Source organism: Hydra vulgaris, chromosome 02, assembly GCF_038396675.1.
Source record: "Hydra vulgaris chromosome 02, alternate assembly HydraT2T_AEP".
Taxonomy (NCBI): domain Eukaryota; kingdom Metazoa; phylum Cnidaria; class Hydrozoa; order Anthoathecata; family Hydridae; genus Hydra; species Hydra vulgaris.
This window is the reverse complement of record NC_088921.1, coordinates 45,508,068-45,535,985: the sequence shown is the minus strand read 5'-3', so window position 1 is coordinate 45,535,985 and position 27,918 is coordinate 45,508,068. Positions and strand designations below refer to the sequence as shown.

Below are 27,918 nucleotides of genomic sequence, written 5' to 3'. Positions count from 1 at the left end.
AAAAAAATATCGAAAACTGTCTGTTTTCGATGCATAAAAACTAATGATTACACTTACATTAAATTGTTTTTAAAAGTCTGAGCGAAAAAAACATTGTTAATTAAATTAATACATTTTAAAATTAAAGTCAATAAAGTTAATTTAAAACAATAGTAGCATAGGCTTCAAAAATGCTTAAGTTGTTTCAAAGCATCGTATTATCTGTAGATATTGAAAATACAAAGCTGGTTGCACTGAGTGTAATTAATTGTGTGTTAAATATATATGCAGTTTCAACCATAGAAGCTCTGCTTTTTCAATGAAGTTAGCTGATGCTGTGTCATTATTTAAACGCTTTTTTTAAAGTTTAATTTAATTTGAACTTTCTTTTAAAATGCTTAAATCAAATTAATCAGTTGGTTACAATGATATTTATTGCAACGTAATTATCGCCTTTTACAACGTTATTATCGACTCTTACGATGTCATTAAAGATATCCTATTTAAAATTTTACAGTAATCAATAAAACAGGGGGTTTTTTAAGAAACCTAAAAATAACCTGATGGAGATCAACAAAATTCTCAGATTATCACGCAACCTCTATTTTGTCTTTATTTTCTAAAGTTTTAGAGAATTTTATATAAAAAAATCTTTAATCAAACTATCTTCAAATAATTTTCTTTATCCCAATCAATACGGTTACAAAAATAGTAATTCAACTGAATACTCTAAATTACTCGCAGTATTACTGAACCTTTTGAAAAACTTCAACATACACTAGGGGTTTTTATAGATTTATCAAAAGCCTTTGATATAATTTATCACAAAAATTCTATTTAAATAAATTGAGTACTATGGAATTAAAGGTAAAGTCTTGATGGTATAAAAAAGTTTTTTTTACCGCAGTTTGTTTACAGTAATAAAAGCGTCTCTTCCTATTTATTTACAAAGAACTTGATTAACTAACTCGATGGTTACCAATAAGAGCAATAAACTATCCCTAAATACTACTAAAATTAAATATTATTCTATCGTGCTTATAAAAAAGAATATATTCCGTTGAAACATCCGAATTTTTTTATTGGTAATAAAAAGGAAACATTGTTAAAGTTTTTTGGGTGTGATTCTTGATGAAAATATTACATAGAGAGAACATATAAATGAAATTTAGAATAAAGTTTAAAAAAACATTGGTATATTGCACAAAGCTAAATAGTTCTAGAAATACATATACTTTTCATTTATACATTGTTAGGTAAACTAGGCAAGCATTGCTTGGTGCAGCATAAACGTTACAAAAATAAGTAAATCTCTCTGTAAACAAAATCATGCTACTAGAATTATTACAAGTGAAGATCGTTTTTCTCATTCAAAAAAATTTATTAGTAAACTTAATACACTAAATAAAAATTATATAATATTCTTATATTTATATTTAAATTTGGTAAAAAAAATAGTTTAATTCATCGTTTAAAAAGTTAAATCATATATATAGCACAAGGTTCTCAAAAAATAACTAAAGTCAATTTAAAACCTATTATTCAGTCACTAAGTAACTAAAGTCAATCTAAAACCTATTATTCAGTCACTAAGTAACTAAGTCAATCTAACACAACATTATTTCAAAATATGAATGTTTTAAAATAATGTTGCTTTAAATCAGTCACACATCTTTTTTAATATTAAATTTAAAAAAATTTGTGACTGGTTTAAAATGAATGTTGTTACTAAATATTTATAAAACAAAACGGACACTTTTTCATCTAACTTCTAAAAAGAAATTACTGCCTTATGACGTAAGAGAAATAAATACAAAGTTTTTATATATCTATGTTGATGAAAACCTTAATGAGTATCACACAGAGCATATGTGCACATGTAATGTACACGTGTTAAACTAACATATCTCCTGTTTCTTTTCATAATCTATATACCTTAAAAGATGAAAGTAAGTAAGTGCAACTTAAGAAATGATAATTTAATTCGGCAACCTTTTTCTCTACTAAAACTAATTTTGAAATGTCATGTATTTCATTTAGAGGAGTGTTTCTTTAGAGCGAAATGGTTTTGAAAAATTTTGATTTTTTGTTAGAAATTTTTCTCAAATGAAATTTTTATTTAAGGAAAAACTAAAATAAATCATTTAATCTTTTGAAGAAATACAGGGGCGAACGCAGGTTTTTAGTTTACCCCGTCAAAAAAAAAAGCGCCTTTCGCTATGTTGTAAGTGACGCAACTACGCCCAATAAAGCAAATAAAAAAAAGGAGTGGGGCTGGAGCAAGGGCGGGTTCGGACTATGAAGTGAAGGTGGAAGGGGGGGGGGCAATTTTTTTGATTCCGACGATCCAGACCATCAATTTACAGGTATAATGATTTTTTAAGCTGGCAAGCGCAAAAAATAGAATTTGTACTACACGAATTTCATGTCACTTTGAAACAACTTCCTAAATTTACTTACGTTTTTAAACAATATGCTCAATTTCTCAACAAAAAAAAACAAAAACATCTAAGGAGAGAGGGGCAGGGGCAATCACTTTAATAGCCTCCTCCTGTGTATCCCTTTAAATCTTCCTGCCATTGGGCTGAAGGGATTTAATGGGATTTTCTTTCTATTGCAGTGAGAACCTCATATCTTAGTTTTAATAAAAACGTTTTTTAACAAAAAGTGTTTTTTATTAAAAGATTATAAAGCTGTAGATACTTTTCTACCATTTTGGTGTAATATATTGCAATAATAAATATATAAACCAACAAATGATTGTTTCGCCCAATATCAGGGCTCATCAGCATGTCTAGGAACATATTTCATTCCAGACATGGACAATCGGAAAAAAAAAATTAATAACAATAATAGGGAAATCATCTTTAAAAAAATCAATTTACAAAATCCTCAAACAAGATCGTCGGCTTTTAATCTTTTTAGAACATCTTCAATTAAGTTATCGGCCAGCTTCGACATAAAATTCAAAAACACGATTTAAAGGAAATGCTTTGTTACAGGGTTATTCATTTTTATATGCGCGTCTATTCATTTTTATATGCGTGTTTATTCATTCTTATATGTGCGTTTATAGGCGAGTCAATCACCCATAAAATCTCTAATATAATTTTATATAGACAGTAAATAGCCTTTTATGTGTTTATATAGATTTATTCAAAATATAAATTAGGTTGTTGCCACTGCTATTTATTTAAAAAATGGTTGCCAAGCAAGCGCTTGCCAGCTAGCCATTTACGCATATGATTTTAAAATGGAACTAAATTAAACTCTGTAGTATCCATAATTTTTTAAGTTTCCTGATTACCTCAACCATATTTCGAGGCCTTTCTCTCCTGTTTGTAAGTATGCTTTAAAGAAGAAGAAAAATTCTTCTATTAGATTAGGCTGTGGCGTGTATGCTGGCATATACTTAATAGCTATGCTTTCATTACTACAATAAAAGTACAAAATGAATGCAGATTCATTTTTTGCTTTCATTGTAGTAATGAAAGTACAAAATGAATCTGCATTCAAGCCTCCAGTTTTTATTTCATAAGGCAGCACTCCCATTGTTGAAAAAGCACAAATCAAACTAACACTCTTGTCACAATTTGCAGACGACTGTAAAATTGCTAGCGCACCTCTTAGCGAATAACCATATGTGCTGTAAGTGTGCAAATTAAATCCAGTTTCATCCAAATAAATGTTTTTCATTTGAAATTCTGTTAAATTTGCTTGGAAAGGCGTAGCGTGCATCAATAACTCGTATTGAGTTTTGTTCTTCTGGCACATGCACAACACACTTTCTTAAAAAATCTAAGCGTTTGAGTTTTCTTGAAATAGTAAGCTGAGACATATTGAAGCCTGCTGCAAAAAGATTTTCTTTTATTGCTTCTTGCGTACAAAGATTGTTTTCTTGTACGCATAATTCAATAATATTTTTTATTTGAGCGTTTTTTGGTTTTTTACCTCGTTTTTTATTAGAAAACAACTCGTTTTTTATTAGAAAACGACTTGAACGCAGTCATGTCGTTGAGTTCTCCTTTGTTAAACTTAACAACAACATTTTAAAATGCGCATAGATAAATTAAGAGAAGTGGAAATGCTTGTTGTAGATTTATTTCTTTCAACTAAATGCTTAAGCATTTTAATGTGCTATTTTCTAACATTTTCCCTTGTTTTATGATTTGCACAGCTATTTTCTCTTCCATCCATAGGGTAAATATTTGAGTATTAATGATAATTATAAATAATTAAATTCTAGATAAATGAATATCTAGATAAATAATAATTTAATCAATCAAATAGTATAATAACAAAATTAAACAAAGATCTAATACTAAATTAAATTAACCATCATCAAATGTAAAAAATTTTCGTCTTAAGTATTTTTAACCTCAATTACCAGGAAACAAGAAAAATTTGTTTTGAAAAAACTGTAATTGTGGCAACAATGTTAGCTTGATTTGTGCTGTTTCAACAATGGGAGTGCTGCCTTATAAAACAAAAACTGGAATGCAGATTAATTTTGTACTTTAATTACTACACTGTTGGCACCAGCGATTAGGAATGCAGATGTGGAAGCGTTGGTGTTTGTTATGGACAACTGTAAATTCCACTGGAGTCTTTCTGTTATACAAACACTAGTCTCTCATGGCATAACTATTAAGTCTGCCAGCATACACGCCACAGCTTAATCCAATAGATGAATTTTTTCTTCTTCTTTAAAGCATACTTACAAACAGAGAGAGAGGCCTCGAAATACGGATGGGGTAATCAGGAAACTTAAAAATAATATGGGTACCACAGAGTTTAACTTAATTCTATTTTAAAACCATATGCGTAGTTACATAAATCCAGGTTATTGCTACTGCTATTTATTTAAAAATAAATAGCAGTGGCAACAACCTTATTTATATTTAAATAAATCTATATACTAACATAAAAGTTTATATAAAAGTTATATAAATTATTATATATTATATAAAATTATTATATATTATTTTAAAACATAAAAACTTATATAATAGTTTATATAAAATTATATTAGAGATTTTATGGGTGGTTGACTTGCCAATAGACGCGCATATAAGAATGAATAAACACGCATATAAGAATGAATAAATACGCATATAAAAATGAATAACCCTGTAATAGAAGTATATTTGCAACCAGGTTCAAGTGCTGCAAAGTATAGTTTCTTTTTTTTTTATTTTTATTTTTTTTTATTTTTAAATTTTTTTTTAGTTTTATTTTTAAACGAATCAAATTGCTACTTTTAATAGCGTAAACCTTATTCGATTTTCACATAAGTATAATTTACATTAACAAGTTTTATAAAATAATTTTCTTATATCCTGCAAAGTAAAGTATAGTATAGTAGTTACATAGGCTAATTTTATAAAACAGTTTTTGCAACCTCTGCAAAGCATAGTTTTCACTGTGAACTTTTTCCTAATTGTATTTTCCAACAAAGTGAAACAAAAATATAAAGATCGGCAATTCGTATTAAGTGGGTGTTAGGCGTCATAGTACCAATATTTATATTTTTTTTTTACCCCGTCACTTGCAGCACTTGACGGTGTTTAAATCCGCCTCTGAAATATCTTTATATTTTTAACTCTTTTATGACAAATGAATACATAAGTTAATATATAAGAATATATCAGTCCCACATCATATGTATTTGTGAAACTATTTTCTTTTTAAAAGTATTTTTGTGATTATATGTAAAAGTATCAAGTTGAATTTCATTATAACAAGTTTATTTATATACTTTTACAAATTTTTATTCTTACTAATTTGTTTTACGGCAGTTTTATTTCTTGAGGTGACAGCTTATTTTTACTTTGTTTTTATGGACAAATTGATTCATAACGCAGTATTCCGCGTGGTAAAATACGCAATATTTTGAGGACACCCTATTGGACATGTGCTTTTTAGCTAAAGTAAATGTTCTAGAAAGCTCCGGCATATTCTCAAAATGATTTTTAACATAAATATTTTTTTAAAATAAATTGTGTATTTAATTGATATTCTGGCAAGGTACGAAAATGTGTTTATAATTAAAAAAATTTATGAAAAATTGTGTAAACGTTTTGGCGATATATTTTTTAAATAGTTGCGATACTTGCAGTTTTTACACTTAATTTTAATCATCTTAGAATCAATGTTTATATTCACTGCTGGACTAAAAATGCTCTGTTGCAGAAATCAAGCGAAAAGACACATAATAGTGATATTTACGGAAGTTGAATATTTTCCTTTTAACAAGATTCATTAAAATTCATTATAAATGTTTAAATTTATCAAGTTTTGGATTAATATCAACAAGAGCTTAAAACAAACTAGTACTTCTCAGTCAATGAATTAGTTCGGTGATCAGCAGGTGCAGTTTTTATTTGAAAAAAAAAAAACTAAGTTAGTCAGGGTTCCTACCCGTCCTGGAAAGTTCTTAAATTTAAAGGTAGTCCTGGAAAGTTCTGAAAAACCTGGATTTTTTGAAAAATCCTGGTAAAATCTTCAGAATTTGCATATTTGTCAATTTATTGTTTTGTTTTTTTCATGTATCTTTATTTTTTACATTAATTTTTCATTAAGTTAGTTTTTCTTTATTGTTATACAGTTTTTAATTTAGTCAGGTTATTATCGTTGTTGTGGTTTATAAATTTTTTTAATGTTGCTTGCATATTTAATTTACAAAATATATAATAAAAATTAAACATTGATAAGAAAAATAAACATTGATGCGACTTGCAGTTATTATATTAATCTACTATTACGGGAGAAGCTGCTTTAGCATCACTTTTAACAGGTAAAATGCGTACAGAAAGGTTTACATCCAATCAACAGTATCAAATCATTGATGCCACTTACTCTTAAATCTGTTCCAGTTTTTGAGCATGTGTCAGAATGCTCAAATCAAGCAGGACACAAAAAGATATTAGACAAAATTCTGATAAACATTTACATCAAATTCACAAAGCTAAAATTTGTTGGGTGTTTAATATTGTGTATTTTAAATATTTAACGAATTTTTTAACTGGTTTTAGAAAATTGTTTAGTAAAATGTTTCCAGATAGTGACATTGCTAAATTGTTTCCTACTAAGGTGGGAAACAATTTAACAAGATAGACCCAGGACAGTTATATTACCACATTTTGATATGCTCCTTTTTTTTGAAAATAAGTTATTGATTGGTGTGAAAATGAAAGTTATGCTAAAGAGCTTAATCACTTTTTGATGGATACCAAAAGTTTATAACATGTTTTAGTAGTTTTTTAACTACTAAAACATGTTACTGTCTGATTGTTCAGTTACATGTTACATTTAACTGAACAGTCAGATTCGGAAAAAAATATATCTATATATAAATGTATATATATATATATATTTATATATATATATATATGTATATATATATATATATATATATATATTTCTGTATATATATATATATATATATATATATATACATACATGTATGTATATATATATATGTATATATACATACATGTATGTATATATACATACATATATATATATATACATATATATATATACATACATATATACATATATGTATGTATATATATATATGTATATATATATATATATATGTATATATATATATATATATATATATATATATATATATATATATATATATATATATATATATATATGTTGAGTTTTGTTGTTGAATGGTTTCTTGAAAATCAAAACAAACAAATCAATAATTCTATTTATGGGTGTTATGCTTGACTTTCTCAAGCAGATCATAATCACTGAAGGATGTTTTAAATAAGTGTAGCAGCTTCAAATAAGTTGTTATTAAAAACATTAAAAAATCTATACATCAAATTGATATTGGTTTTGCTGCTAAGTTAAAAATTAATCAAGTTAATTTAAGTTACACTGAGCAAAGAGTAGTTAGACTCAAAAAAGAAGCAGAAGAGTTTTTAGTTGCTCTGTTAACTCTCTTTAGAAGGTTTCCTACCAAATTTGTGATAATAAGCACTGCAGTATCTATTAACCCTTTTTATTTTAAATCCAAATTACTTGTATTCATAATTTTTAACTCTATTGCAAAAATTTGTCAAATATGATTGTCACCAAAGTTTGCCAAACTAACAAAAAACCAGTATCAAGTTTTAGAAATGGTTGACTCAAATTTGAATTCATTTCAAGGTTTTTATATTAAAGGTGATGCTCTTGATAAATTCTCTGATTTTATAAGGGTAAATAAAGTTTATCAAAATGATTGTTTTGAAAATAGTTTTTGTGCTTTTATATGGGCAATCAATGTGGTTTTAATATTAATAAACAACTTATTGTAGAAAATCAATAAAAAACAAAACAAAATCTCTCACTGCATAACCTCGTATTAAGGATTATTTATCTTCCTTAAAAGAATCTCTTGATTTTATTAAAGAAATGCTGCAACATGTAAAAAGAGTAAATTGATATTCAGATATACAGTTGATATACAGTGTTGTTATATACAATATACAGTTGATATACAGTGTTAGCTATCTCAAAGAGACAAAAAAAAGTGTAACAGTATGAATTAATACAAACAAGTTTAAGAGGATGAGAAAAAAGCAGTAAAAAGCAGAGCCATGCCAAGTGAACTGATGTTATTAATTGTAGAGTCTGATATAGCCATAAATAGCAGAAAAGCAAAGTAGCTTTAGTTTTTTAAAAAAGTCTAACAACAAACAGAAGCTTTGATCAAACATAACAAAAGGAGATTAAGGAATTGCGCAAAATGGAAAAGATGGCACAACAATTTTGAATCAGCTGTTTAATTTTAAAGGCATATTTTTTTTTTCACATGAAATAGTTGTTATAAGTTAATTTATTTAAATTTGTTTTGATTTTGTTTTATTTGAATTATTAAAAGTATTGAAACATTGAAATTCCTGGGCATCAGAAGTTTTGTAAATGAAAAGCATTTTGACCTAATTTTTTAATTTTTATTGCGTTGTATTGTTCAAATTTTACATGATGTCATTGATTTTTTAAAAAGAAATTTTAAAGAAATTAAGTCCTGGAACTTTTTTTTTTGTAAGTCCTGAAATAATGAAGCAAATGCCCTGAGAAATTACCAGATTTATCATGGAAAATCCTAGAAAGTCCTAGATTTTCAATTTATTTATTGGGAACCCTTTTAGTGATTGCATTTTTTTTAAACTCTAATAAAATGTTTCATTTTTAAAAAAATATTTTAACATTGGTAAGACTATAAAAATAGTATACTTGGTGTATAAAATTGCATAAAACTTGTGAAACTTGTGAAGCATTGAAAAAAAACAAGAAGCCTTAGAAAACTTTGTGAAGCAGTTACTGATTGTAACAAATCCAATGCTCTACCTTTGAGGTAGTAGTTAAAGCATTGGATATGTTACAATCAGTTTCTTTAAACAATTTATCCAAAACATACAGTTTGTGTAATTCTAAATAACCTAATTTTTCTGTCCTGTAAAGCTACGCTTTGTATGAAAAAACACTTACAGGTAAAATAGCGTAGCCTAGTGGCAAACATAGATTTGATACAAATCAATATATTTCCGATTAAATTTTAGTAGTCGGTTACCAATAATGAGAGCTTGAAGTTGATTTAAATATTTTGCTTTGCTTTACATTTAATTTAATGCAGCTAGATAAACTACCAAGCAGGCAGTGTAATTAATATGATGAACATTAGTATACATCATATTGACTTTGAAGTTTTGCAGCTGTAATTAATTTGTAAATAATTAGCTTTTTTTTTTTCTTTTAAGCTAAAACTAAAATTAAATTAGAAATCACAAACATGACATCAGATAGCTTAATTGAAGTAAGTTTTTTTATTTTTTTTTATTTCTATTTTTGTATGTGCTATTATATAAGCATTCTTATTCACATGCAGATAACTTTTTCTATCAGTTTCAGTATGTCTTCTTTTTTTGATAGAATTTTTTCTTTAATTTTTTGTTTAATAACATAATTTAATGCACTTCTGATGCAGATATATTTTTATACAGTAAAACTTACTGTATAAATTTAGTTTCTTCATAGAGAAAGAACTAAATTTCTGAGAGATTTTTTTTTTTTAATGAAAGTAATATTGATTTTTAATAAAAATTATATATATATAAATAGTAAAATTTAATATTAGTTCAGTATATGTGTATTATATGTTTATGGATAGTAAAACTTGAGTTTAGTATACACGTATTATATGTATAAACTTAAGATTAGCTTAGTATACAGGTATTATATGTCGATGTATAGTAAAACTTCAACCATAATAGGTTATGGATTTAAAAGCAAATATCAAAGTCTATATTCCATGGACATAAAAAAATAATAAAATTGTTATATTTATTTCTAATAATTTAATTTTTTAATAGTAGGTTTTGTGAAGCTTAAAGGTTTAAAAGAAGTTATTAATGGAAATCAAGAAGCAGATAAACATAAAAATCAAAATGCGTTTGCAGAATTGATTGAATACCTGATGTATGACGACTTTCATTAGTAATGAGAAAGGTTTAACATAAAGGAAGATAAGTATTCTTGTCAGAGAAACAGAGAATTCAAGAACTAATTAATCAGTTTAAACAAAATATAAGCATTGTTATGAAAAATAATGCAAAGTTTAAAAATAACCCTGTAGCAAAATAATAAAATGATGAAAATGACAATAAATCAATCCATAAAGACATTTAGTTATCACAACAACACGAAAAATGACACACAAAAAAAGATATTAAAAATATATTTAACAGTACCTAATTTTCAGGCAACATGACTAAAGTTATTGTCTACTGATTTAGCTATACTAATTGTTCTAATTGCTAATGCTTATTATAAATGCTGTTAGTTTTACTGATGACTATTTCATTTCTTGATTTCTAGAACCTATTTTTTAAGGCCTAAGTCAGACACGGTGTTTGCTATATGAAACTACTTAACAGAGGTGTACTTTCATGGTCATCTGGTTGCACAGGGCGACTTGTTTTTTTCAAGGGTAAAATGTTTAAAAAATAACTGTCAGTAGCCCGGCAGGACAACCAGACAATTTGTTACAAAAAATGTGTTTATTAATAAAACTATATTTTGATCTATAAAGATTTTATTCCTCACAATTATTTAAAAGAAAGCTTTAAAAAGCATTTAACGTATATAGTATACACTTCGTTTAACAATGAGTACACTACAGTGCATTATATAATTTTACCTAACTTAATAAAAAGAAGCCGACATTTGATTTAATATTTCAAAGTGTGACTGTACCGTTTTTTAAACATTGTTGCATTTTGAAGCACGCTTCTCAATTTAAAATGAGTTTTAAAATTACATTTTCTTTTATTTCCAAATGCTATTGTATTATTTTTTAAATATTGTTGTTGCATTTTGAATCATGTGAATGGGCAGTTAAATCATTAATAACACTTAATCTTTTGTTTTTCATTAGCAAAATAATTTTTTTTAACTTTGTCAAACAAAATAAAAAACATTATTACGATGCATGAGAAAAATCATTATTAGAACACAATTAATGATGCAAGTGGAAATTCTTTTTTTCTAAAAAAAAAAAGTCTTAGTATAATGAAAAATGTTCAATACATTAAAAATATGTTTTAAATATTCAACGAAATTAAATTTGATTGAAGATTTAGAGAGAATAACTTTCTATATATAAAATATTTCTTTGCAGTTTTGGCTTTTAACTCTTTTGCTTCATGTAATGAAGCCTTTGTTAAGATTAACAAAAACAAACGATACGATACAAATATTGACTACAACAAAAATGATAATACATCTTTAATTTAAAGTTTATAAATTAATTTCATTTAAATAAACCATTTCTTATTAGACGTATATTAGTTGTCAGACATTTAAAAAATTTTTCTTCATTATTTTCATTCAAGAAAAATACAAAAAAAATTTTTACACCAGACTAATTATCATAGTAAACAACTCAAATGGGAACAAAAACTGTTTCAGTCGCCCACAAGAAAAAAACGCTGCTTAATAGACATTGTTTCATATGGTAACATTAAAACCTTTTCATTCGATAAAAATGAGATACTCCCATTTTTTGTGTTAGTCTTATTAGAAGTAATAATTAAGATGAATATCTTTTAAAAGAATTTTAGGAACTCCTATTAGAATACTGTAGTAAACATGAGCACATCTCACAAAATTTTAGTTAATCAAAGGGCAACTGGGCTTTAACCTAATATTACACCATGATATTATATAAACAGTGCATAAAATAACGAGCGCTCTACCACTACACCATGACCGCATTACACTTACAATGTGCCTTTAGACTTTGTCTGAGAGTAAGAGGGTTGTTATTAGTAATATAGGTACACCAACATTATTGCAATATTTTTTTTGCAATAAATGAGTTTTGTTGGCTAACAAAAATTGCAGATTTTAAGTGCAGAATTTAAATCCATAAGCCACAGCAAGCCTTAGGCTGTTACAGAAGAAAGATCAGATTAAAAATCAGCTGCTTGTTCTAAGCAGTCAAAAAGTGAAGATTTTTTGTCATGGCAAGAGTATAAAGTTAAGTTGTCAACAAATAGAGCCATTTTAGATGTTAAATTTTCATGAAGATTGATATTATAGATAAGAAACAATACAGGAGCAGAGTTTTAAGGGTTCCATAAGATATCTTGTGGTACCCTTAAAGTTACTTGAAATAAAGAAGAGTGTAGGCCTTCAAGAATAACTTTATTACTACAGTTAGTAAGAAATAATTTAATAATCCCAAAACCTTTATATCAAGAAACTAATAACAGAGTAAAGACATAGGATAGTTAGAAAGGTCAGAGTGTTTTCTGGAGTTTTAGAAAAATTGGAACCACTTATTTAGCACTTTTTAAAAATTAGATATCAAATATTATATAATTAATAAGATTAAATGTTCGACTTACTTTAGTTAATGACATTGTTGAAGACTAACCAAAAGTCTCTAGAACCTAACATCTGAGATAAGATACAAGATTTAGTAAACTGAGAATAACCGAGCTTAACATCAGGCATGATTTTTTTACATTCGCTTCTTGCAATAATAAAAGGACATTCGTTCTTAAGAGAGATGTTCTTTTAAAAAGATAAAAAATGATTAATGGTTAATAAAGCAACTGCTTTATTAAACATTAGTGAAATTTATGGTGAAAAGTATGGAGTAGAATAAGGTTTGACTTAAAATTGAAGAGTAGGAATAAAAGCTTCCAAACTTTTATTCCAGAAGGAATAAAAGCCTCTGGGAAGGGCTTTATGCATACCTACTATGGATATAAACATATATGTTTGCTATTTATTTAGATGCTGGCATATGATATCCTTTCATATTTATATAAACTTTAGTATTTATATGGTGTAGTATTTGCCGAAAGAGAAGATGATGGTGATGACATTGATGATGATGATGATTATGATGATCATGTTGATCATAATGATGCATATATATATATACAAAATATAACATAAATTTTGAATTAAAAATATTACTTTAGGGTGTATAAATGTTTATGCAGCCCCGGTCACAAACCTGGCCCTGGCCCCGGCTATATTTAATCAAATCCGGCCCCGTCCCTGGTCAAATATCAACCTCAGTCATTTACTATTTAGAAAACATACAAGTAGTAGAGGAGGTGTAGGTATTAATATTAAAAACAACATCAAATCTTACCTTATAGGCGATGATATACTTTGCTCTAAAATAATTAAGCAAATTTGGTGTCTTATTGAAGTTGGATCAAAAAAGATTATTTGTGGTTGTATCTATCGTCCAGGTTCATGTAGTAAAATTTAGCTATGATCCGCTCAATTAAACAAATTAGCAATCTGAATTAAAAAAATTTAATGCTCTAGTGTCCTGCTATGTGGAGATAAGTTGGTATGAAAGTTACAATTTACTTCAATATGATCAGGATAATTAAGGAAATGAGTTCATAGATGTCTAAGTGATTGTTTTTTGTTCCAAAATGTTACTTATCCAACATTCCAAGTAAAAATTAGTTTAACTAGTAATGTGTTAGATTTGATAATAACCAAATGTGAAAACAGTATTTTTAAGTCATTCGTCTTCCACTCTTGGGGGCGATGAACACGGTCACCACTTACTCAAATTCAACTATTCGAATTCTGAAAATAGGAATTATAAAGAAGCACCAATGAGTAAACTACTTTATAACAAAGGAGATTACAAGAAATTAAATGATTATTTTAACAAAGTTACTTGGTCTGATAAATTTCTGAATTTAAACGCAAATGATTCTTACAAAGTTTGGTTATCAATTTATAATTATGGATGCAATATGTTTATTCCTAGGTTGAAAATAAATAGCAAAAGAGAATATAAGATTCACTTTGGATAAACATTGAACTAAAATGCATGTGTAAAAGAAAGCGCAACTTATGGTTTATGTGCCGCAATACAAAATTTAGTAATTATGTATTAGTCACAGCATACCAACATTTGAAATTAGAAATTAAAAAAAAGGTGAAAAAAAGTATCCGGGATTTCAAAAGAAAAGTTAGCACTGAATTCTAAACTAAATCTTTAATTGGTATATGCATATATTAACAGCAAAACTTCTACTAAGATGATACACTGATGGCACTCAAGGAGCAATTAAACAAACCACTACAGACAGAACTTTAATAGCGAATACATTGAACAAGTATTTCGTTTCAATTTTCACAGAGGAAAATTTGACAAATAATCCCAAAACTTAGTGATAAATTTAATTTTGAATGCCCAAATCCAAGCTTTACAGAAGCAATTATTAAATTTCATATTGACAAATTTGATGTATAAAAAACTGTAGGAGTAGACAACGTTCACCCGAAAGTTCTTAAAATGTGTTCTAAATCACTTTGCAAGCCTTTATCAATATTACTTAACAACTCTTACAAATCAAGTGTTGTTCTGGACCTTTGGAGAAAAGATTAAAAGACCCTTGATTAAAAAGGGAAGCAAACTTGAAAACCATCTAATTATTATCCAATTTCACTAACTTCTGTTGTATGCAAATTAATGGACTGTATTATATGTGATGAGATGACGAAACATTTAGTAGTGCACAATTGAAAAATAAAACAACAACATGGCTTCATTAATAAAAAATCTGCTCTACAAATTTGCTTGAATAAATTCATTTTATCACAAAAGCACTTGCAGATGAATACAATGTAGATGTGTTATTCGATTTTGCAAAAGCATTTGACTCTGTTTTATTGTTAAGGTTGTTAGTAAAGCTTGGTTGGCTCAAGATTAGAAACAAATTATTATTATTGTGGTGTTAAAGTTTTTTAAGCCAAAGATCGCTAAGAGTAATAGTTGAAGAATTTGTGTCAGAATGGGAGAAAATAGATAGTGGAGTCCCTCAAGGCTCAGTTTTAGGTCCACTATTCTTTGTGGTATTAATAAACGATTTATAAATTAAAATCAAAAATGAAGGCAAATTATTTGCTGATGATGCTAAATTATTAGCAGTCATTAAATCAGAGTCAGATAACTCAATATTTTATAAGAATGGACAGAGGACTGGCAAATAAAATTTATCTTGCAAAAATGTAAAGTAATACATTTTGGATATAGCAACTCTAAAATTGATGAAGTTATACTAGAGGAAGTAAAAGTTGAGAAATATCTTGGTATTTTTATCACAAATGATTTTGATTGGAGTCACCATATATGCTATGCGATTAATAAAGCAAATAAGCAAATAGGAAGAATTAAACGTGCATTTTAATATATAAATGAAAGTATTATTAGCTTATTATATAAATCATTAGTTCATCCCCATCTTGAGTATGGAGCAGTTATTTGGAACCCCCATTGGAAAGGAGAAATTATTAGACTCGAAAAAGTTCAAAATAGAGCAACCAAAATATCATGTCTAGTTATGTATGGTCATGAAGAAATAAATAAAAAAAAAACTAAAATTGCCTTCATAAAAAAACAGAAGAAGGCGGGGTGATCTTATCCAAATGCTCAAATAAGTAAAATGAATTGACAAAATAAATTTGCATAACCGAATTGAAAATTTTAATACTAATGGTCAAGCAAGAGGCCATACATTAAAAATGTATAAGGAGTCAATAAAATCACAAAATAACTAGTTTAACATAATTAGACAAAAAAATTTCAGTATTAGAGTTGTAAATGACTGTAATGTACTAACACAAGAAATCTAGAGTCAACAAACATAAATCAATTTAAGAACCACATTGATAAATACTTAAAATTTTAACCTCAAATCTTGGATCTTGTGTATTGTTTTTAATCCTTGTTAAATTTTTTGGCTGTTACAAACAGAAATTCTACGTAGTTTCAGTTTCAACTCATGAGTTGTAGCGTCATTTCTACAACTATAACTTCTATAACAAAAGCCAAGTTACATGTTAAAGCCTGTCATCTCTGCATTTGTATATGTTCTATTACATTATAAGGTCTGCATAATGATAATACATGCTGTCCATTTTCATTATTGAATTTGCCTGATTTAGACCAGCGTCAGATTTAATAAAATAAAGCTCGAGTCAGCTGATTTAATGTTTATTAATTTTATTTCAAAAATTGTTAGATAGGATAAATTTCCCCACTATTAATTGAAATTAGAGCAGTTCAATAGAGATTTTTTAACTTAATTGAGAATAAATGTTATTGATCAAATTAGCTACTTATAATACTTATTAACCAAGAAATAATGAAGAATTAATCAAGGAATTAACCAGTAAGTAACCATTTAAAAGAATTTAAAAAAATGTTTCAACCACAACAGTTGTCAGCGCAAAGTTTAGAAACAGGTTCGAACAAATTGATGAACATACTAACATCAGGAATGTAGAGTCACAAAGATTTCTTCCTGGTTTTTTTTATCCAGGAGCCCTGAAAATATAAAAAAAAATGGTTATGGACAACTAATGGGAAATAAATTAACACTTTTAGATTAGAGAAACAATCAACTTTAAAACCTCGGGTCATCAGTTATAAAGTCTTTAGTTTAATTAAATGACTGTTTATGATTAAATCACAGTTAAAGAAAATCTTCAAGCAAAAAGTGATAAAAGTTTTATATGTACTTTAAGTTTGTATATAAGTTCATATAGAGTAAATGCCAGGTAAAAATATGATCATTAGTGTAGATATAAAAAAGAAAAATTTTTAAAACATGAAGCAAGCATTTTTGAGTTTTTCATCACAAATGAAATTAAACAACCAAATTATATTATTAAATATACAGCAGATAATCACTGATCATCAGTATTACAAAAAAAGTGTTTTTTATTTTATTAAATTACTTAATTACTCTTGTAACTTAAATGATGACATATGGTTTTGTCATTTAATTAATAAAAAAAAAACAAATAAATGTACACTTTGTTGTGCCTATCCTTAAATAATTCAGGTAACAAAACAAAAATACTTGAATTAAAAAATACTTTATAGTCAAGAAAGTTGTGTTTTTGTGGTTTTATAAAAAATGATTGACATTTATTAGTTTCGTACTATTTTAATCGTCATTAAGATTTGCTAACAATTGTTTTTTATCGTTTACTATTATATATATATATATATATATATATATATATATATATATATATATATATATATATATATATATATATATATATATATATATATATATATATATGAATGTATGTATAAAATAGACAGACACAAAACTGAATTATTTCTCGTTTAGAATTTGAGTGCAGATTTGCAAGAGTTTGAATTGTTAATGCAAACAGCCACTCGCCCAAATGTTAAAGATTTTCTTCATAATAAATTATCAGAAATAAAAGTAAATATTGAGAAGCTAGAGAAAGCAAAACTTGCTTCTCCAACACAAACAGATGAAGCAGCAGTCAAGTCTACACTCTATACAACTAAAATTTCACAATATGGTAACATCATATTTTTTTTATATTTATTTGTATTTAAGTATTTTAAATGCACATATCTAATAATAATAACCATAGAAAAATTTTAATAATATAGACAATTGGTTCATTTTTAATGAATGTTTTAATTTTTATGCAAAAAATACAAAAAAGTAAATTCACAATACAAGCTTTCCCAGGAAACATGTGCGGTTTTTCGTTTTGTATCTCCACGCATAAGTATTTTATTTTAGACAACTTGGTTATGTCGTTTGCAAGTTTTACTTTATTAAGCGTTGCGGAAAAGACTAAGTTTCAAAAGCAAAGAAAGCAAAGCTAACAAAATAGGAAATTAAAATAAATTTAAATAATTTAAATTTAAAAAAATATTAGTTTAAATAATGTTTGTACTGTTTTACTTTAGGGTGGTAGTTATTGTTTATTTCTTTAGGGTGGTAGTTATTATCAGCAACGAAATTAGATAAGGCAAAGCAAAAAAAAGGCAGTTTTAAGTCAATATAAAAAAGAATGATTTTCCTATATTTAAAGAGGAATGCAAAAATATAAATTGCTATCTGTTTGTAAAATATATTTCTTTAATTTTAATGTAACATGTAAATATTGTCCCTATATAAGTACTATATCTATGTAATGTATGCATACATTTTTATGTATAACTTCTTTTTATTATATGATTATATTTTTATTCATTCATTAGTATACGCGTGCTTAGCTTTTTGGATGAGACCTTAACTTCATACACGGAATGTCTGTGGTTCGATTCCTACAACTGCCCTTTTTTTTTCTTTTTTTTTCTTTTTTTTTTAAATACTGCTGGTCATATGTTTGCTTTGTAACCATTTATCTTTTCTTATTTGGATAAAAACATTTTTTGTTGTATGTTTTTGAATAATTCACATCTCATCACATTCAGATTTCTTATACCATTTATGCCTTTAAGTGTATTTTCTAAGTTTACTTAATTGAAACTTAAAAACATTCATAGATTTTAAAAACCTGCATAATTTTTAGCTTCAATTAGGCCATGCTGTCTACACATAGCTTTAATTATTTCATATTACATTTCTTTTCTTGTATGTTTTTTATCCCCATTTTTTTAGCGGAGACTTTTTTTTGTTTGTTTTCTTTTTAACATTTGGCTCTGTCCGTGTGTAAGAAAACAAATAAAATTTAGGAAGAGGTGGGTCTCGAACCTTGTACATTCCAATTATGAAGTCAACTAAGCCAAATAAGCTAAATTTAGATACATATAAATAAATATAATTATATAATAATTATATTTACTTATATGTATCTAAACACAGTGCACAAATTATTTAAATTGGTAATTTCTTTTTGTTTATTTAAATTTCTTTTTATTTACTTTAGTTTTGCTTTTTTTGTTTTTAATACTTAGTTTTTCCTGCAATGATTAATATAAAACTGGCAAATGGCCATGACCAAGTTATCTAAAATAAAATACTCACGTGTGGTCATACAAGACAAAAAATTGCATGCATTTCCTGGGAAGACCTGGCAATAAAAAGTTAATTTTAATCAGGTTCATAATATTTTCGTTATCAAAACACGAGTTAAGTTTGCGATGGGGATGGAACTTGTTCTGAGTTTGATCACCGCCACATCCCTTGCAGTACTGCGCTCAGCTTTTTTCTTCTACGCAGAGGTTTTGTTAGTCAAGGTTTGTGTTTTAGAGTTATCAAGTTGAGAGAGGGTTGTAATTGCAACTAAAACTACCCTCCTTGACTGAAGTGGCCTTCATGCCCTTGGGGAGGTTAATTAAAATGAAAAAAGTAATTGTGAATTGCAATATCTGGAAATCCTCAAATTCTCAATTTATTAAAAACTATGAACAGTTTTAATGAAACAGTCATATAGCAAAAGTTAATGAAACAATATAACAATAAATTTTTTTACAATAAAAAAATTTATTGTTATATTTTTGATATAAAAAATATAACAATAAATGTAACTTTAAAAAACAATTCTTATCAAATAAAGCGCAAAAAAACAAGTTAAGCATGACATCATTAAGCATGGCACAGGGAGTCTAGTTTGAGTGTTTTGAATTTTGAGCTTTGTACATTTTGCATACTGAGTTCTCCATCACTGCACCAATACAATGTTTGGGCTTCTTTTAGTTTAGTCATCTTATGTATTTAAAAAAGTTTTGTCTAACTGAAATTGACTTGCCATAGTTAAACTAGAATTAGTTTCTAAAATCATTTACTACAGTTATTATTTAACATTAAAGATCTTATTTTTTAATTTTGTTTTCTTAGTAAAAATTAAAGCATTTAAAACCGCAAATTTAGATTAGTTCATTTGATTCAAAAGTACTGGCCCCAGAGGCTATGCAGGAATCCTGCTTGGTCCATAAGCTGTTTATCTAAATAGGGCCTTTTAGAAAAAAATTTGTTTTACTATATTCTGAAAATAATCAACTAGTTATTTTTTCTACACTTTACTTTTTTTACTTTTTTTAGTCTCAAATAATCGCTGATTTTAAATTTAATTATTACTTGTGTCATTGACTGACCTGATTATTAAATTGCTATTTAACTACAGAATTGGAACGATGTCTTACCTAAGTTGTACGCTGCATTATTTAACTACAGAATTGAAACGATGTCTTACCTTAAGTTGTACGCTGCATTAAAACCTTTTTATGTTGTCAAAATATTTGCAAAATTAAATTATATTAATAAAAGACTTTTTTTCTAAAAGGTACTATAATTAAATACATCTTTAAAAAAAAAAGATCTTTATTAATTATTAAAGTAAAATTATGTTGTTTGAATAGACAGAGTTTTAGATAAATAAATAAAAGTTGCTGTTAATTAAAGTCTTTTTAATCGAAATTTCAACTTGTAAGAAGTTATTTAAAAAAACTGTTATCAATGCAAGTTTATCAAGTACATGAAAGTTATTATAAATGATGAAAGAAAAAAAGAATCTACTTTGTGCTTTTAAATGTTTTGTAAGAATGCAAATACCCTTCAATATCTCTAGTATAATTTTTTTGTTAAAGTTTAAAGTCTTGTGTATGTTTTTCAGAACAAAAGTTAAACACTTAGTCTTAAACTAGTCTGGTAAATTTTTTCTCAAATTAAATTAGATTTATATTAATTTTAGTTTTAATAAAATGTTTATAATTCCTGAATTACTTATTGTTCAGTTACCTGACATCATAGAAAGATAAAACTTAAGAAACTTTTAGTACTAAGTTTCTTTTTAATAAGAAACTTATTTTATTAAGAGTTTAATGTTTCCTGATTTTTTACCTACATATCACATCAACACAAAGTTAAAAAGTGATTATACAATGAAGAATGACATTTTAAATGAGAATTTAGTTTGCATTCGCAATTGAGTGTAGTTCCATTTGAAATATGTATGTAACAAACATAAGAAACTCTTAAGAAACTTTTAGTACTAGATTGGCAAAATAAAACTCTTATAATAAGAAACTTTCTAGTAATTCATTTGCTTGGTTTTTTATAACAAAAAAACAAACAATATGTATTACATTTTTTAGCAATAATGTTAATACTGATAGAAACCAGTTTATTTTACATTGCAATAATGTTAATACTGATAGAAACCAGTTTATTTTACATTGCAATAATGTTAATGCTGATAGAAACCAGTTTATTTTATATTGCAATGTAAGGCTAATTAGTTAACACTAAATTGGATGCTGCAGCCCTCAAGTTAGGGTCAGCAATTATTCAGCAATGCTGACCTAACTACTAAACAAGACTTAAATCCAAATATTTAAAATAAAAATGGAAATAAGAATGTTTTATTTGAATTGTGAATAATTTAAAATAAGTTAAAATATAAAGGTAAAACAAATATTGAAATTCCCGTTTACCCTTTTGCTTTAGTATTCTATTTTTTTTATTCCTAATTGGGTCTTTAAAAATTATATTTTCATAACACCATTTTTTTAAGCGTTTTTTTCTGTTTAAAACTATTTATGATTACGTTTAAAACCATAATCATAAATAGTGTTATAGTTCTTATATTATTGTTGAATTTGACGTTTTTTATTTGCTGAGCAAAAATTATCTTTTTGGCAGCATTGATCTGCTTTTTTTCTACTCGAGATATTTTTTTTTTTGTTGGATTCTGTTTTCAGTTTTACTCATTTATAATATTAATTACAAACTTTATATGCTCTGTGTCTTTAAGCATACATGACTCATGATCGTGATTGTGATCATGTGTAAGCAAATAAGTGATTGTAACTAAAGCAATCATGTAAATTGTACATTTAATAAAAACTTTTATTAGGTTGGGATGAATCTTCGAAGTTTGTGAGGCTCTATGTGACTATTCCACAAATAGAAAACTTACGAGAAGATCAAATTTCATGTGAATTTACATCAACTTCTGTAAAGTTTATTGCACAAAATCATTTAAATAAAAATCATCTTTTGCAAATCGTTGGCTTAGCATATTCAATTGTTCCCAAAGAATCAACCTGTAAGGTGAGATGTTTTTTTGTTCTCACTTTTTTTTTTCATTTTTAAGTTTTTTTGAAGTTAAAAAGTAAAATGAAAAGTTGGACTGTTTAGTAGAAAGTTAAATATTATGATAGTTGTAGTAAATAGTAATAATATTAATTACTAATGAAATGTACTAAGTTTTTATTCATATTTTAATTTAAATAAAACATAACATTAAAAAATGCAAAATTTTAAAAATAAAGATGCTGGATTTGCTTTTTGCTGAGTATCTTTAGTCTGGTTACCAGACAAAAAAAATCTTGCTATGTCTTGGCTACTCTTCCCTGAATTCAAAACATAACTTTGAATTTGAATCAAATTTTTTAAACTTTTTTATATTTGTTAAAATTCTTGAATGAAACATTTTGTTTTGTTTCTATATTTTGTGAATCATTCTTGCAAATGGTAGATTGCAAATTGTCCAAAAAGTTTGGTTTAAATTTAATTTAAATATGTTTTTGTTGTGTGAAATTTGAATGTAAAGTTAATCAAAAACTAATAGCTTTTTTTTTTAAGAACTAAAAAAAACTTCATGTAATTGGTTAAATGTTTAAATAAAAGTTTGAAATTTATAAGTTTGTATGATTTTAAAATAATGACACCAAAATAGTTACAGAAAATTTAAATTTTTATTTGAAATTAATTTTTCTGGTTTCAGTTATCACAAAATAATGGTTATGTAAAGATAAAAATGGTTATTATAAAGAATCTAAATCAGAAAGCCATTTAAACCTTTTATTTTTTGTCATAAAATTTTATGTTTTTTTATAATTAAATATTTTTATATTACTAAGTTATATTTTACTAATATTTGTGATTTCATTTTCTAATTTATAATAGATAAAAAGTGGCAATGTTGTCATATCAATGAAAAAAGATAAGGAAGGTCGTACCTGGGGTAACGTTACAGCTGTAGAAAAAAAAGAAAAAGAAGCTAAGTAAGTGAAAACAAGTTTTATATGTAAACTGTATTACGGTGTGACTTTAGATCATATTCTGACCACAACACTTTTATATTGTGCTGTTGTTAGAACCCTCAATATTTAAAAACTTAAATGATGTCTTGATACAAAGTACCCATTCATATTATAGTTACAATCATATCAATAAATCAATATTTAAAATATGATAACTATGATATCACTCAAAATTCGAAGGATTTCATTATGGAAAGAGTCATGTACTTAGCTTGCTACAGGCTTGCAAAGTTTTGATTCAATGATAGTTGTTTTAGGTGGGCGTTACCAAATGTCTTTAACTTAATGATGGCATTATATAATCTATGCTCTGCAAAGAATTTTTTGAAGCATAGGGTTACTTTTGCAATAATCTAGTACTTCTGAGCCACTTTAATCTTAATAAATTTGATTTTTAATGAAGGTTTAGATAAAAAAGTAAAACAAAATTGAATTAAAAATCGAAAAAGCAGCTTTCATCCTAATCATTGAAATGAATTACATGATTGTTAGACATATTGCAGGTCTTGTTTTGAGTTTTCTTTGCATAACAGTATAACATGCATTTTTATTTTATTTTAAAATATAAAACTCTTAACTATCACAGCATATGTTTCAACTTTCATAACTTTTATAACAAAACTTTCTGCAAATTTTCTTTAAAAATTAAGGTTAAATAAAAGTATAATTATAAACTTCAGAACAAAGAGCTTCTTATATAGGTTCAACAAGGTACACCAAAGTCAATATACAAATCTTAATTACCATTATATAATTATATAAATCTTAATTATCATTATATCATTATATCTTTATATATTATAAGTAAAATAATAATGTAAAGCAGTTTTTTTTTTTGGTGATAATTATAAAGGTACGTGAATGGATTTTCTTGCTTTACCCTTTAATTAAATTCCTTATTTGTCTATGAATCAAGAGTGTTAACCAGTATTCATTTTGTTGTTTCCAGTATTCATTTTGTTGTTTATTATCTGCTTTCCCGTATTCTCTTTTTTCCTTCTTTTGTATTAATCTTTTGAGTTTTGCAGTTATTTAATAAGTTTTCATTTTTGCAGAACCATAAGCTCTTTATTATTCAATAAGTTTATTTGTAGTACCTGTGATATTTAACTTCCTTAGTTCTTTATTAATGAAGTTAAAAATTTGAAAACGAGTTTAGTTAATTAAATGAAGTATGTGGCTTTGAAATATGTTAACAAGAAGTTAAGAAACACATACTTCATATAATTAACTTAACGCGGTTTTCATATTTTTAACTTTCTTAGTAAAGAACTAAAGAAGTTAAATATATGCCATTCAATAAGATGTTTACCCTAATCTCTGTGTTTGACCACTAATTCCTCCTATGTGGTATTATCAAATCTTGATACTACGTCATAGAAGTTATGGACCCTGATCAAGCAGTACTTTTTTTCACGTAAATTTATGTAAACTACTTGACGGTTGCCTTTTTTGTTGCTTTAATGCAAACAGACAGGAAATCTGATCTCTATGTTAGCAATACTAGGCATGATTAAAAAAGAGAATTTAAATAATTTAATTTCGGAATTTGCTTCATTTGCATATTGCTCTTTTTTCCCAACTTTTCGGTTGTAAAAACAAAAAAAGTAATAAGTATAACAAATAAAAATAAGTTTAAGTATAATTTGAACAACAAATACAGTAATCGCCTGGTTTGATATAAAATATTACTTTTACAAGTTATTAGGTATATTTGGTATTTTATAAGTTATTAGGTATATTAGGTATATTTTACAAGTTATTAGGTAAATAAAGTACAACTTTTTTAGGGTGTTCAAAGTCCTGTCAATTTATGTACAATTTTAATTTTTAGAGATTCTAAGCTGAATTCAAAAGACATGGATTCAAGTGACCCTCAGGCTGGCATCATGAATTTGATGAAGAAAATGTATGATGAGGGGGATGACGATATGAAAAGAATGATTAAAAAGACATGGTATGAAAGTCAACAAAAACAAAAGGAAGGAGGGGGATTGTAAATACCTTCAGGTGTAAAGGTGTAACAAAAAGGAAAAAGGAGAAAACTATATTTTGAAATTTTACCTGTAATTTCTTGTATACTTCTTTGTAATAAATGTATTCATCAATATTTTAAGAGATTATTAGAATCCAAAATTTAGTTAAATCTTTTCCTTTAATTAACGCCTTTAAATTATATTCAAAACTTGACTAAAAACGATTCAAATAGCAATGTTTTGAAGAAATAGTAAGACAAATAAATGATTATTAAAATTTTTATAGTTTAAAGAAATGGCAAGTGAAATGAATGCTCGTTTTAAGAAGATAATTTAAAACAAAAGCCACAGTGGGAACATTCCATTAAAATAGCTGGCCAAAAATATAATTGTTGTATTTATGTGGATATTAAGCCTTAATTAAGTAAAATAGAAACTTAATACAAATTTAGATCAAAATTACCCCAAAAATTTAAGATTATACAGTTAGAATTTTATTCTAATACATCTATATCTAATTCTAGATTTTCGTCAACGTTGTCAACATTTAAATATTTCATAATAATAATATTGGAATCAAATGAATATTATTCCTCTACCTTCGCTATAAACTGCTAACAAACTTTAAACTTTTTCCGGTAGGCAAAATTTTTTTAATTTTTTAGTTAATGATTTTGAACTAACTTCTTTAGCTATTCCGAAGTCATTGCAAAAAAATCATGCCTCAAGCATTAGTAAACGACGTATTATTACTGTAAACAACAAAAGCATTAAAAAGGTTATCAGTTCAAAACGTAGTAACTTTATAAACTCAAGTAATCACTTAACCACAAATTCGTTCAACAATTTTACAGTTAATTTTTTTAACGCAAGGAGTCTTGCCAACAAAATTAACGATTTTTTTTTATACGTTGAGTCAGACAAACCTGCCATAATTTGTGTTTGTGAAACTTTTTTCATTGATAAACTCCCGAACTCCATGGTCTGTCCAAAAAATTATTCCATTTATCGTAAGGACCGGATACAAATTGGCGGTGGTGTAGCTATATACTGCAGAAATGACGTTATATCTGCCATAGTAAGTATTACTCAAACTGACCTAGATGTTGACATCATTTGTATTGATTTAATTTTGGGTCTAGTAAACTCTGCTTAATTACTTGTTACCGCCCACCGTCCTATTCTCTTAATGATTATATCTATCATGAATCAATGATTTCGATAATTAGCAATCTCTGTGAATCTGTTCCTCAATTTGTCATTGTTGGAGATTTCAACTTAACGAAAATTGATTGGGTTAACTACGCTTCGCCAAATGAGAAATGTCATAATCTTTTTTTAACTTTAGTAAATAGTCTTGGTATGCACCAATATGTACTGGAGCCCACTCGAGAAAATAATATTCTTGATCTTGTTCTTTCAAATATCATTTCCCTATTAAGTAATATTTCTGTTGAGTGTCCATTTAGTACAAGCGATCATAACTCAGTCCTTTTTCATATAAACACCTTTAATTATTATCAGCCCGAAACAAATTCTAAATCTTTTTACATTTTCAATAATACAGATGTAATTGGTTTTATATCTCATTTATCAAAAATAAATTGGGACTTCGATTTTTCTTTTGTTTTTACAACTGAAGATTATTGGAACATCTTTTCTGATCATCTTCGTAAAGGTATTGATCGCTTTGTTACAATCAGAACATTGTACCATAAGAAAAAAAGTCGTTCTTATCCAAAGTATATTTATAAAATGCTAATTCGCAAATCATTTTTATGGAAAAGATGGTCGATCACTAAGACCATCTTGCACAAAAAGGCATTTATCCAATATGCATCAAAATATAAAAAAGCCATATCCAATATAAATGTGGAACTAAAACTGGTCAAAGAAAATAACTCAAATAAGTTTTTTAATTACGTAAATAAAAATCTAAACAACCTCAAAAAAATATATCCTCTAAAAACCAATAGCAACTTTACTACTAGTAATGTTGAAATCGCGGAAGTGTTTAACAAACACTTAGGAAGTGTTTTTACGGTAGATGACAGAAATTTGCCAAAAATAAATACTTTTGTAAGTGAACATGTTAAGATAGATTGCATAGATTTTTCAGAAAAGATAGTTCATCAAAAATTAAAAAATCTAAAACCTAACACATCATTTAGACCTGACGGTATACTAAATATACTTTTAAAATAGTTAGCACATATAATATGTATTCGGCTTTCATATATATTCGAATCAAGTTTTACGTCAAGCTCGTTACCAAAACAGTGACTTCAAGCTTCGGTTTTGCCTATTTTTAAAAAAGGATCTACTTCAGATGCTAACAATTATAGACCTATATCCGTCACATGTACTAGCTGTCGAGTAATGGAAAGTATTGTTAGTTCATGTATTGCTGATTATCTTAATATAAATAATCTAGTAACACCTAATCAACACGGCTTTTTATCTAGAGTCAACTAATGACTGGAATAAAGCTTTAGACAGCAATTTAATTACTGGCGTGGTGTACATTGGTTTTCAAAAAACATTTGAATCTGTACCTCATCCAAAACTTTTGAA

The 27,918-nt window shown here is 26.7% G+C and overlaps 2 protein-coding genes across 2 annotated transcripts; both read left to right on the top strand.

Moving 5' to 3' along the window:
* Positions 1–5,920: 5,920 nt before the first annotated feature.
* On the top strand, positions 5,921–25,508 carry LOC100206418 (calcyclin-binding protein). Its single transcript, XM_065791084.1, has 6 exons — positions 5,921–6,006; positions 9,747–9,802; positions 17,682–17,883; positions 22,177–22,373; positions 23,232–23,329; positions 25,203–25,508. The coding sequence occupies exons 2-6, from the start codon at positions 9,779–9,781 to the stop codon at positions 25,366–25,368; spliced, it is 687 nt and encodes a 228-aa protein (XP_065647156.1). The 5' UTR covers positions 5,921–6,006; positions 9,747–9,778; the 3' UTR covers positions 25,369–25,508.
* A 1,048-nt stretch (positions 25,509–26,556) lies between these two features.
* LOC136076089 (uncharacterized) lies at positions 26,557–27,549 on the top strand. The gene has a single exon (XM_065789553.1). It carries the CDS (start codon positions 26,557–26,559, stop codon positions 27,547–27,549), a length of 993 nt encoding a protein of 330 aa, XP_065645625.1.
* Positions 27,550–27,918: the final 369 nt, after the last annotated feature.